The 12,301-nt window shown below is 53.2% G+C and overlaps 1 protein-coding gene across 2 annotated transcripts in view; it reads right to left on the minus strand.

Annotated features, from left to right (window-relative positions):
* SULT2B1 (sulfotransferase family 2B member 1) overlaps positions 1-12,301 on the minus strand; it is a 70,807-nt gene that overhangs the window by 32,994 nt on the left and 25,512 nt on the right. Inside the window, exon 1 of one of the 2 annotated variants that reach the window (XM_027515260.1) lies at positions 2,053-2,226. The exons of the other annotated variant lie outside the window; for it this stretch is intronic. Coding sequence (XP_027371061.1) covers positions 2,053-2,123 — 71 coding nt within the window. The 5' untranslated portion in view covers positions 2,124-2,226. Of the gene's footprint in view, positions 1-2,052; positions 2,227-12,301 lie in introns of those variants that run through there. 2 annotated transcript variants of the gene reach the window in all.

The raw sequence follows: 12,301 nt of genomic DNA on the forward strand, positions 1-12,301 counted from the left end.
TCTACTGCGTATTTCGGCTTGGACATAAGATTTCTCCTGGACAAAGGAATCTGTGTCTTATAAAGCTTTAGGAAACCATTGCTGTGGGTGCTAGGGATTCAAGAAAGGCGCTTGAGCCGGGGCAATGGTCAGCGGGTAGGTGTAGAGACCTCTGAGAATCTCTGCAGAGGAAACCGTATATGCAAAGGCACTGGGGCAGGGAAGAGTGAGGTGTAAGCAGGGAATTTGAAATGCTGGGGTAGCCGGAGTACAAGTGAGGGTGGGGACTGACCTGGAGAGGCCGGGGTGCAGGGCTCTGGAGGGCCTTGGGACTGGGAGGAGTGGAGGGGCCACTCTGGGAAAGACTAGAGGCAGGGAGGCCAGGGTGAGGCTTGAGGGGCAGATGAGGTCAGAGCTGGGGCCATGCAAATGGAGAGAGTTGGGGAACAGGAGAGCAGGGCTGGGGAGTGAAGGGCCATGGGAGGGAGAGGAAGTCAAGGAGAAGGATGATGGCGGGGCGTGGTGTCTGGCCCGGGGACTGATGGGGGCCAGCCCTGAGCTGACAGCCTGGGACGGGGGCAGCTGTTGGGGAGCCACTGAGTTCCCACCCAACGCGGGGGATGTCATATGTCTGAGGGGTCTGCAGCGGGAGGTCCAAAAAGGATGGTGAGGACCCTCGTGAGAAGCATTCTTATGGTCCAGGGGATTCCAGAAGCTCGTGGAAAAGAAGATTTTCAATCCTAAGGCCATTTCCCAAGGAGTTGCAGAATTCAGGTCTGTAAGTGTGTCATAGGTGAGGGTTATATATCCCCATTTCACAGATGAGGAAATTGAGGCTGGGAGAGGACAAATGACTGGGTCAAGTTCACTCACTGAGAAAGGGCTGGGGATTGTATGATCAACTGGCTGTGTGGGAGCAAAGTGGAAGGGGGCTGCCAGGGCCTGGTGGGAGGAAAGTCTTCCAGGTATGAGAACCCAGAAGGGGAACCTATTTATCTCGAGAGGGAGAAACTGCAGAACCCAGGGGACCCGGAGAAATGAATGCTGGAGGTTTCCTCAAACAGAGCTGGAAACCGCCCGGTGGCCACTCTCAGTCCGTGAGGCCCAGAGATGTTGCGAGGCTTGTCTATGTCACACAGCTATCGGAACTCAACTACTCCAGTCTCTGGAGTTTGGGGGAGATGGGGGCACAAGGGTGAGGGAGGGGAGGAGAAGAACCTGAAACAGTACAGCCAGGGGTGGCTGGAGGGGCTCCGGAGGCCAGGACAGACTTGCCTGGCAGAGTGCAAGAAATCGAGGGTTGGGATCATCTAAACAGCTCGCTGCCTGCCCTCTTTGAGCCTCCGCTTTCTCCTCTGAGAATGAGGACAGGGTTAGATGGACAGGATTCAGTTCGCTTCTGGCTGCGTAATAATCATGGTCCCATTACTTTCCCTCTCAGCCTCAGTCTCCCCATCTGGAAAGTGGGGGACTATGAAAAGTGTCTGAGTCATGCCTGGGAACACAGGAGTCAGGCTTCCAAAGTGCTGAGAGCTCTGACCTAAGCACCCCCAGGAGGAGTCAGAGGCCCCTCCTCTGGGGCCCCAAGTCCCTCAGGACACAGCCTCGGACTCGGGCACTCAGCTGTATCTGTATCCAAGCCCGCTCACCTCTGCTCTCCCATCCTCCCCTAAACAGAGCAGAAACCCGTGGAGGGAAAGCACACCCACGTGAAGGGCTTCTGGGGGGTTGTCTGTGAGGAAAGCGGGGACAACAGGCCTTCCTGTTTCCCTGGCAACAACGGCGCACCAAGCCCCTGCTCTCCTCCAGTCCTACATTTGACACACAGGGAACCTGAGGCCCCGAGAGGGACAGGACACCCCAAGCATCTCAACAGGTGGCTCAGCACTGCCTGGGTCCGTGAATCCCCTCGCAGGAGGGACCTGCACCCCAGGGCGGCCGCGCCAGCCCCAGCCCGGCTGGTTCAGAGGCTCCGGGAGGCCCGGGCCTCCTCTGCAGAGGCCCCTGGTGCTTCCCCGCAGGCCACCTCCTCCAGGGGGCTCCCTGTGTGCTGCCCGCGGGTCTGGGCCTCACCTGATCGCCGAGATCTTTTTCTCGTAGGGGTCCCATTTGGCCTGATTCCTGGGCTCGGCAGGCTCACCCATGGCAGGCGGGCGAGGCTGGGGAGAGGAGGACGCGCTGGGAGCAGACGGCTCGGGGACCAGGTGTGTGCAGCGGTGGCGTCTGCCACCCGGGGACCCGCCAGGTGCCTACCTCCACGCCCAAGGGGAGGGGCCGCATCCAGCCGGTTCTCCCAGCTGCTACCCACGCCTCCAACAGCGGGGAGAGGCCAGGAGGGAGCCACCCTTCTCTGAGGGTGGAGAGGAGAGGTGACAGGCACCTCCTGGGCACCGCTCCAGTGGCTGGGGACAGAGTCCAGGGGGTCACAGACAATGCCACACCGGAACCCTCTGTGCTGGTGGCTTGGGGCACGCCTGTGACCCTACACAACCTCAGTTTGCTCATCTGATCAAGGAGCTAGCCCCATCTCAGAGAGTTCATTCATTCCTTCATGCCTTTATTCATTCAAGAAATATTTATTGAGCGCCTCCTGTTTGCCAGGCGCTGTTGGAAGGGTTGGGACGCCGCTGGGAACCAGACAGACAGAAACTGCCCTCGTGGGCTGACATTTGCAAGGGGCACGCATAGAAACAGGATGAGATGCCACCAGGGCCAAAAGGAGAGAGACAGAGGCCACGGAGACAGGGTCAGAGACAACAAGAGACACGGAGAGACCGAGGGAGAGAGACAGAGACAGGGAGAAGCCAAGGGGGAGAGAGAAACACGGAGGCTCAGAGATGGTGGGAGGCGCAAAGAGATACAGAGATGCAACAGATGACGGCCAGAGCTGGTTGGTGGGGGGAGCTGAAGCTCAGAGCTCCTGGTCTGACTCTCAGCTCCAACACCTCCCAGCTGTGCGGCCTGAAACCAGTCTCATCAGCCCCCTGGGCATCAGTCCTCTGCACGCCCCCACCCACCCCGCGCAGCCCTAGCCCTATAAGTGATATCCACGTCATCAGGCTGTTGTGAGGACCGCATGAGACATTTCTCAAATGCTTCTTAAAGCGTCTGACACACAGGAGGCTCCGCAAAGCCCACGTCCCCCTTCTGCTCTCTCCCTCCCAAACCCAGCTCCTCCCCACCCACTGGTCTCCTGACCCCTCAGAGATTTGGCATCTGGCTGAGACGCCCAGTCTCCTCACCAGAAATGACTTCTTTTTACAGAAGTACCTTTTTGTAAAAAAATAATCTGAGCCACTAAGTCCAGAAAGAAAATAGGGATCCTTGGGATCCTCCTTTAACCAGCAGAGACAAACACCATGAACATTTTCGCAGTATCATTCTAGGAATTTCTTCTCATCTGTCTAGTATGTGCCAGAGAAATTTTGGTTGGATGAGTAAATACAAAAATATCATCATTTAAAACTCGACTGGGAATTCCCTGGCCTTCCAGTGGTTAAGACTTCCCCTTTCAATGCACGGGGTGCAGATTCCAGCTCTGGTCAGGGAACTAAGATCCCACATGCCTCCTGACCAAAAAAATCAAAACATAAAACAGAAGTGACTTGGTAACAAATTCAATGAAGACTTGAAACTGGGCGGGTGGTGGGCGAAGCCCTCTCTTTACTGACCAATTACAGTCTCCCATGTTTTGCATGTGGGACAAGTAATAGATGCAGCAGGGAGCTCAGAGAGGTGGAGTGACTTGCACAGGGTCACACAGCATTGCACACCCTCACTCGGAAAACAGACAGAAGACACATGTCCTGGGGCGTCACGCCCTCTCAGTTTACCTGCCCAAAGGCTCATCTCTAGGATGCTGTTAAGTGGGGAACCACCTCAACTGAGTTCAAATTCTGCCTTGGCCACTTTTTCTGGGGGTGGGGTGGGCATACCATACGGCTTGCGGGATTTTAGTTCCTGACCAGGGACTGAACCCATGCCCTCGGCAGTGAAAACACAGAATCTTAACCACTGGGCGGCCAGGGAATTCCCACACCTCATTCACTTTCAGTATCAGCCTTGATGTTCCCATCTGTGAAAAGGGCTCCCTCAAAGGGAGGAGGGAAATCGAGAGGGCCTTCTCTCTCCTGGTCTGGGGCTGAGTGGGTTTCCCACACCACGATGGTAGGGGGTTGAGCGAGACACCCTGCTTGGCCCTCAGGCCTGGACTGCCTGGCCTTTGTTCTGCCTTCAATGACCCTTTGTTCTTAGCTCTGAAGAGGTGACAACCTTGCCCTGCCCTTCCCACGGGAACCTCTGCTGAACCCTGTCCCCAGAGCCCCCATAGAACCAGAGCAGGAGAGCATGCATGCCAGCCAGAAGCCTCAAGTTCTGGAAGAGAGGGAGAGTCTAGGGAAAATGGGGCGCCCCATCCTTAAAGGACACTGCGGGTGGGGAAACCGTGGGGGCGCAGCCCTGGGGGACCAGGAAATCCAGGAAGACCCCGTGAAAGTTTCAGGGAAGGAGTTTAAGGGAGAAGGCAGGCCTGGAGGCTGTGGCTGAGTGGGCAAGGGACCAGCCGCACAAGGGGTCCCAGGACGCAGAAAACACTCCCACCCCAGGGCCTTTGCACTTGCTCTTCCCCTGTCTGACATGCTCTTCCTCGACACCTGCGAGCTTCAACACCTCCCTTTATACAAGTCTGCCCGGTCTCACCTCCTCAGAGTCTGCCCCCCAACCTCTCCACCTCCCCCCGCCCCCACCTTTCCTGTTTTGCCTTTTTCCAAGTAGCGTTCATCACCACCCAACAGCCTCAGTGTTCTACTCTTTGGCCTGTTGACTGTCTCCTCCTCCGGCTGTCAACCCCATGAAGACAGGGCTGGTTATCTGTCTGTCCCCCGTTGTAGCCCAAGAGCGGTGCCTGGCAGAGCTCCTAGAATGTGGTAGGATGTTTGATAAATGCTGCGGGTGGAGTGTGTGAAAAGTCACAGGTGATAGGAATGGGTGACGGGTTGCAGTGCTACACAGAGGAGTTGGTTGAGTCCTTTCAGAACATGGGGATGGGGAGGTGGAAGGCTTGATCATAGAGGGTGAGGGGCCCAGACTCCTACGGAGGTGGCAAGAGGAACAGAAGACACCAGGATAGCATCTTACCCAGAGACAGGAGGGGAGGGGCAGGAATGGACATCACTGGTCAAACAGAAATGGAGGTGGGGGCACTTCAGCATCTGGGAACAGGGAAGAGACTTGGAAGGGGTTGGGAAGCAGAGAATGGGAAACCCAGTGCCAGCTTCTGGGGGATGGGTGGGCACTGGGAGGAATAGGATTATACAATCATCCATCTAATTGTCCATGTATCCATCCATCCATCTGTCCATCCACCCATCCATCCAGCCAGCCATTCATCTGTCAATCCATCCATCTGTTCATCTGTCCATCCATCTGTCCATCTACCCATCCATCCATCCATCTGTTCATCCATCCATCCACCCATCCATCCATCTGTTCATCCAGCCAGCCAGCCATTCATCTGTCCATCCATCCATCTGTTCATCCACCCATCCATCCATCTGTTCATCCATCCATCCATCCGTCCATCCATCTGTCCATCTACCTATCCATCCATCCATCTGTTCATCCATCCATCCATCCATCCATTCATCTGTTCATCCATCCATCCATCTGTTCATCCACCCATCCATCCATCTGACCATCTACCCATTCATCCGTCTGTCTGTTCATCCATCCATCCATCCATCCATCCGTCCATCCATCTGTCCATCTATCCATTCATCTGTTCATCCACCCATCCATCCATCTGACCATCATCCATCCATCTGTCCATCCATCCATCCATGCATCCATTCATCTGTTCATCCATCCATCCATCTGTTCATCCACACATCCATCCATCTGACCATTTACCCATCCATCCATCTGTCTGTTCATCCATCCATCTGTTCATCCACCCATCCATCCATCTGTTCATCCACCCATCCATCCATCTGACCACCTACCCATCCATCCATCCATCTGTTCATCCGTCCATCCATCCATCCATCCATTCATCTGTTCATCCACCCATCCATCCATCTGTCTGTTCATCCATCCATCCATTCATCTGTCCATCCATCTGTCCATCTATCCATTCATCTGTTCATCCACCCATCCATCCATCTGACCATCTACCCATCCATCCATCCATCTGACCAACTACCCATCCATCCATCTGACCACCTACCCATCCATCCATCCATCTGTTCATCCATCCATCCGTTCATCCATCCATCCATCCATCTGTTCATCCACCCATCCATCCATCTGACCACCTACCCATCCATCCATCCGTCTGTTCATCCATCCATCCATCCAACCATCTACCCTCCATCCATTTATCTATCTATCCATTCATCCAGCTTCCATCCATCCCTCTCTCCAGTCAGCATCCACTTCTCTATCCATCCTCCAAACATCCATCCATCTCTTCCTCTGACTAAGACCAGGGGAGGCCTCCCCTGGATCAGGACCTGGCACTGGGTCCACAAACGGGACAGGTAAGTAGATATACCTTACAGCTGTGCTGTCCAACACAGGAGCCACAGGCCACATGTAGCTATTCAGCACTAGAAATGTGATGCCTGTGACCGAGGAAAGGAACATTTCCAATTTCATTTCATTTTAATCACCTTAAATTTAACTTGAAAAACAGAAGCAAAAGATAAACAAATAAATAAACAGAAGCAACATCATTCTTCTTAAATGCAGCATTAACACTTTGGGAAGACTGTATCTCACTTAACCCTTGGAGACAGGGCATCAAAATTGAGATAAAGCTCGTAAAGTATCTCATGGGTAATTTCTGTATTGATGATATGTTGAAATGATGATGTTTTGGATATATGAGATTAAACAAAACATATTTCTAAAATTAGTTTCATTCCTTTCTCTTTCCTAAAGGAATGTGGCTGCCAGAAAATATAAAATGACACGCATAGCTAGCATACCCGTTGAATTGATTCTGCTGGCCTGGGGGACTTTCAGTCTACTTCGTATCCTGCCTGTAGATTCATCTCTTGAGGAGGAAGGGAGTGGTTTCCCAGGGGCAAGGATGGCCCAGTAGGGGAAACACACCAGGTGTGACCTGAGTGGACAAAGCAACCAGAGAGAGGGTCTGGCAAAGGCATAGAGGCTGGGGAGATGGCTGGGAGATATTTCTTCCTGTCCTAAGAGGGGACTTCCAGGGATAGCACACGTTCCTGGGTCCTGGGGTGGAAACCCACACCCAGCCCTGGGGGCTTAAAGGCAGCAGGGAGCTATGCCAGGTAGGGCTGGGCTGGTCAGGACATGCCCTCTGCCCTGTGAGCCCCTGAGAAGATGAACACATCACCTGCGTGCGTCACTGGACCTGGAGGGGACCCCCTTCCACCTCTGACCTCAGGGACTGAATGTGAAACGGTAGCAAAAAGTAGTCTTCCCGCCTGGGGCTGAGGGCAGAGATGGGAGCTCTCAAGCGTGCCACCCACCACCCCCCCTCCACACTCACACACACAGTCCTCCCGCCGCAATTCTATGGGTTCTCTCCAGACTCCCCCGGGGCCCCAGGAAGTCCCAGGATGTACCATTTTGCTCCTGGAGCTCAGACATGGGCAAAGGGAGGTCACTGGGTCATGAGGTCACGTTTCCACTGAATCCGGGCCACTGTCACCTCCAGAGCCTGACCTTTCCATTAAAAGTTAGTAATTGCTGGGAATTCTGGGAAAGCGGAAGACAGGCCAGCTCCGGCTGGGTTCCCCAGAGGGCAGAGGCTGGGGGCAGGGTTCCCAAATCCTCGAGGCTGATGAGGATAGTGGGCCGCTAGAGGGGCAGGGGGTGCGGAATCCTGGGTCTTGCGGGAGGAAGGGATGGGGGCTGGGGTTCCTGTGACCCAGACAGAGATGAAACTGGGACATCCGGACCTCGGGAAGGAGTGGGTCATGGGAGGCAGAGGGATGTCCTTGTCCCCAGGGCGACCAAGGGACCCTCCGCGAAGGAACGGAAGAATCAGGCTGGGAGGGGTGGGAAGACGGCAGGCAGCTGACACCTCAAAGCCGGCACGGCTCCCTGCCCCCAGCCCTCTAATCAGTGGGTCCATCTCGGGGTGTGCAGCATTGTAGAAACCTCCGTCTCTATTCCCCGCCCGGATTACTCCATCCCGGTGGAGGAGCCTGCCTCAGGGCCGATACCGTAGACCGGGCTCCACCCCACACACTCACGTAGGCGCCCCTCCCGGAGCAGGGAGGGGGCTGGGCGAGGGCGGGGCCACACCTGTCCTCCTCTGGAAGAGTGGACGGCTGGGGGGACCCTGGCTCTGGGATGCTGGAGTTACCGCTGGAAGAGTGGACAGCTGGGGGAACCCTGCCCCTGGGATCCTGGAGTTGCCTCTGGAAGAGTGGACGGCTTGGGGGGGACCCTTACTCTGGGATCCTGGAATTGGACAGAGCCTTGGGGAAAGGATGCTCCGGGTGAGGAGGGAAGGCTGAAAACCTGGCTCTTTACCAACTGTCCGGTCTTAAAAGAAGAAACGGGGCGAGAAGGGACCCACGTATACAGAAAGCTGGGAATCCTGAGAGATCAAGCCTGGTGGTGACGCTGTGTAGGGAAACCCGGACTCCTGGGTCAGAGAGGAGGAGGTGAGGGATGGAGAGATTAGGCTTCTGGTCCCTGAGGCTGGGCCAGACAGCGCCCAGTGAGCTTTCTGGGATGGGGTGTTGGGTATAAGAATCTGGGGTCCACAGGGGTGGGCTCAAGAACAAAGGCGCTGCCCCTCCCCCGCGATTTCCGGTGGGCCCTCCCAGCCTCATCCTCACCCCTCCTTAGGGCTCTCCTCGACCAAGAGGCCAGAACCAGCCAAACCAGCTGTGCTAGCTGGGAATCCCCATGACCCCCTCCCCCTAAGGTGCTCCAGGGCGATGGCAGTGAGTAGGTGGGTGAGCAGGTGGGTGAGCGCCGGCTTACGTCCTGGAGATCAGGACGCCCCAGTTGCTGCCTCCTGCCTGCCCTGCTGGTCCAGCTGATCCCTGATCCTTCCATCATCCCACCCTGGGCAACTGGGGTTGGCACTTCCTCTTTGGCCTCACTCTCTCCCCAAACCTGCTCCACCGAACATCCGTCCTGCCCGTCCTGCTCCTTCTGTTCCATTCATTCATTCAGCAACTCCTACAGATCCCCGGTTCTGTGACAGACGCTGTTCCAGGCACTGGGTATACTGCTGCTGCTGCTCCTAAGTCACGTCAGTCGTGTCCGACTCTGTGCGACCCCATAGACGGCAGCCCACCAGGCTCCCCTGTCCCTGGGATTCTCCAGGCAAGAACACTGGAGTGGGTTGCCATTTCCTTCTCCAATTCATGAAAGTGAAAAGTGAAAGTGAAGTCGCTCAGTCCTGTCCCACTCCTAGCAACCCCATGGACTGCAGCCCACCAGGCTCCTCCGTCCATGGGATTTTCCAGGCAAGAGTACTGGAGTGGGTTGCAGGGCGCAAAAAATGAATAGTGACCCTACCTCCTAACCTCAGAACAAACACGGATCGGGAATTCCCTGGTGGTCCCATGGTTAGGACTCACTGCTTTCACTGCCAAGGGCCTGGGTTCAGTCCCTGACTGGAGAACTAAGATCACATAAGCCTGCAGGCTAACAAAGTAAATAAATAAATAAGTGACCTCAGACTAGCAAAAGGGACTTTGCACATATGTGATCAAGTTAAGGATTTGATATTAAAACATGTAGCTTGTATGCAAAATCACCAGTATTACACATTTGGTAGTTTGTAGCTTGCATATGCATATCTATCTTCTTATCAGAATGAAAAGCTGGACAAAACATAAAAAAAAGAAAGAAAATACCCCATCTCCAGGTCTTCGTGGGGAGGCAAGAGCTAAACTCTGATAAACAATAATTAGCAAACCCAGGTGGTCTCATCACATTCCTCCAGTGCTTTTCCATTAATTCACCCCAATGCTTAAGAACTCTGCCCCTCTTGTTTTAGCAGAATTGAATTCAATCTCTCCCCGATTGCAATAAACACAGTTACAATAGTCTTGAATAAAATCTTCCTTGCCAGTTGAAAAAAAAAAAAAGTTAAGGATTTGAGGCGAGGAGGCGACCCTAGGTGATTTGGGTGGGCCTAATGTAATTTACTGAGCGCTGAAGAATTGATGCTTTTGAACTGTGGTGTTGGAGAAGACTCTTGAGGGTCTTTTGGACAATAAGGAGATCCAACCAGTCCATCCTAAAGGAAATCAGTCCTGAATATTTATTGGAAGGACTGATGCCGAAGCTGAAACTCCAATACTTTGGCCACCTGATGTGAGAAGTGACTCATTGGAAAAGACCCTGATGCTGGGAAAGATTGAGGGCAGGAGGAGAAGAGGACAACAGAGGATGAGATGGTTGGATGGCATCAGCGACTCAATGGACATGAGTTTGAGTAAGCTCCGGAAGTTGGTGATGGACAGGGAAGCCTGCAGTCTGTGGGGTCACAGAGTCAGACAAGACTTAGACTGAACAACAACAGCAAATGTAATTTACAAATGACAAAGGGAGGCAGGAAGGTCAGGGTTAGAGACAGACTGATGGTGCTACTCTGCTGGCTTTGCAGATGGAGGAAGGAGCCACAGGCCAAACAATGCAGGCAGCCTGTAAAATGTGGAAAAGGCAAAGAAAGAGATTCTCTTCTGGAACCCCCAGAAGAAACAGCCCTGCTGACACCTTGATTTTAGCCTAGTAAAATCCATTTTAGGCTTTCCTGGTAGCTCAGCCGGTAAAGAATGCAGGAGACCATGGTTTGATTCTTGGGTGGGGAAGATGCCCTGGGGAAGTGATGGGCTACCCACTCCAGTACTCTTGGGCTTCCCTGGTGGCTCAGACAAAGAAACTGCCCACAATGCGGGAGACCTGGGTTCGATCCCTGAGTTGGGAAGATCCCCTGGAGAAGAGAATGGCTACCCACTCCAGTATTCTGGCCTGGAGAATTCCATGGACAGAGAAGCCTGACAGGCTACAGTCCATGAAGTCACAAAGAGTCAGACATGACTGAGCTCAAAATCCATTTTGGGCTTCTGCTTTCCAGAACTGTTAGAGAATAAAACTGTGTTCTATTTATTTATTTGGTTGCACTGGGTTTCAGCTGAAGCACATGGGATCTTTAGTTGTGAAATGCAAACTCCTGGTTGTGGCATGTAGATAGATATAGCTAGCTCCCTGACCAGGGATTGAACCCAGGCCCTCCGCATTGGGAGCATGGAGTCTTAGCCACTGCACCACTGGGAAGTCCCGATTTGGGTTGTTCTAAACCACGAAATCTGTGGCAATTTGTTACAGCTGCAACAGGGAACTAATACGGTGGTCAAGGAGAAAGATAACCAACAGCTAAAAATTAAATAGTTTCCTGATGAGGGTGAAAGAGGAGAGTGAAAAAGCTGGCTTAAAACTCAACACTCAAAAAACTAAGATCATGGCATCAGGTCCCATAAGTTCATGGCAAATAGAGGGGATTAAAGGGGAAACAGTGACAGATATTATTTTCTTGGGCTCCAAAATCACTGTGGATGGTGACTGCAGCCATGAAATTAAAAGTGGCTTGTTCCTTGGAAGAAAAGCTATGACAAATGTAGACAACATATTGAAAAGCAGAGACATCACTTTGCCACAAAGGTCTGTATATTCAAAGCTATGATTTTTCCAGTAGTCATGTATCGGTATGAGATTTGGTCCATAAAGAAGGCTGAGCACCGAAGAATTGATGCTTTCGAATTGGACGAACAGGATAAAGAAGACAGCAAGGGCACAGCTTCAGAGGTGGGACTGTGCCCCTCAAAAGGCAGAATGGAGAGACGGAGGGAGCTGGGTCCCCTGTGACGTGGCGGGTTCTCTCCCAGCTCAGGGAAACCGACACGCCTTGCCAAGGCACAGGGACACGCTGCCATACCAAGATACACAGTCATAGTTTTGTTGTATCTGTCAAAGCCTTACGTAGCCCTTAGTCAGTGCCTGACGAAGTGCCAAGAGACCTACCCAGCTCCACATTTAATCCCCGTGATGACCTTATGCAGCTGGCACTATTATTAAGTCCATTTTACAGATGAGAAAACTGAGACACGGAAGGCAAACACCACTTGTCCAGCTTGGATTTGAACCTGGCAAGCAGTGCTGCTACTATAAAGGCATGAGCAGGGCTGGAGGAGAAAAACTTCTTGCCCACCATCAACACTTAATCAACAGTTGCTCAGGGTTACCAGTTCTCATCCTGGCTGCCGATCAGAACCCCTTTTAAAAGCCCTTCCCCGGGCTCAGATAAGTCAGAAGC

The sequence above is a fragment of the Bos indicus x Bos taurus genome, chromosome 18 (assembly GCF_003369695.1).
Source record: "Bos indicus x Bos taurus breed Angus x Brahman F1 hybrid chromosome 18, Bos_hybrid_MaternalHap_v2.0, whole genome shotgun sequence".
In the NCBI taxonomy this organism is placed as follows: domain Eukaryota; kingdom Metazoa; phylum Chordata; class Mammalia; order Artiodactyla; family Bovidae; genus Bos; species Bos indicus x Bos taurus.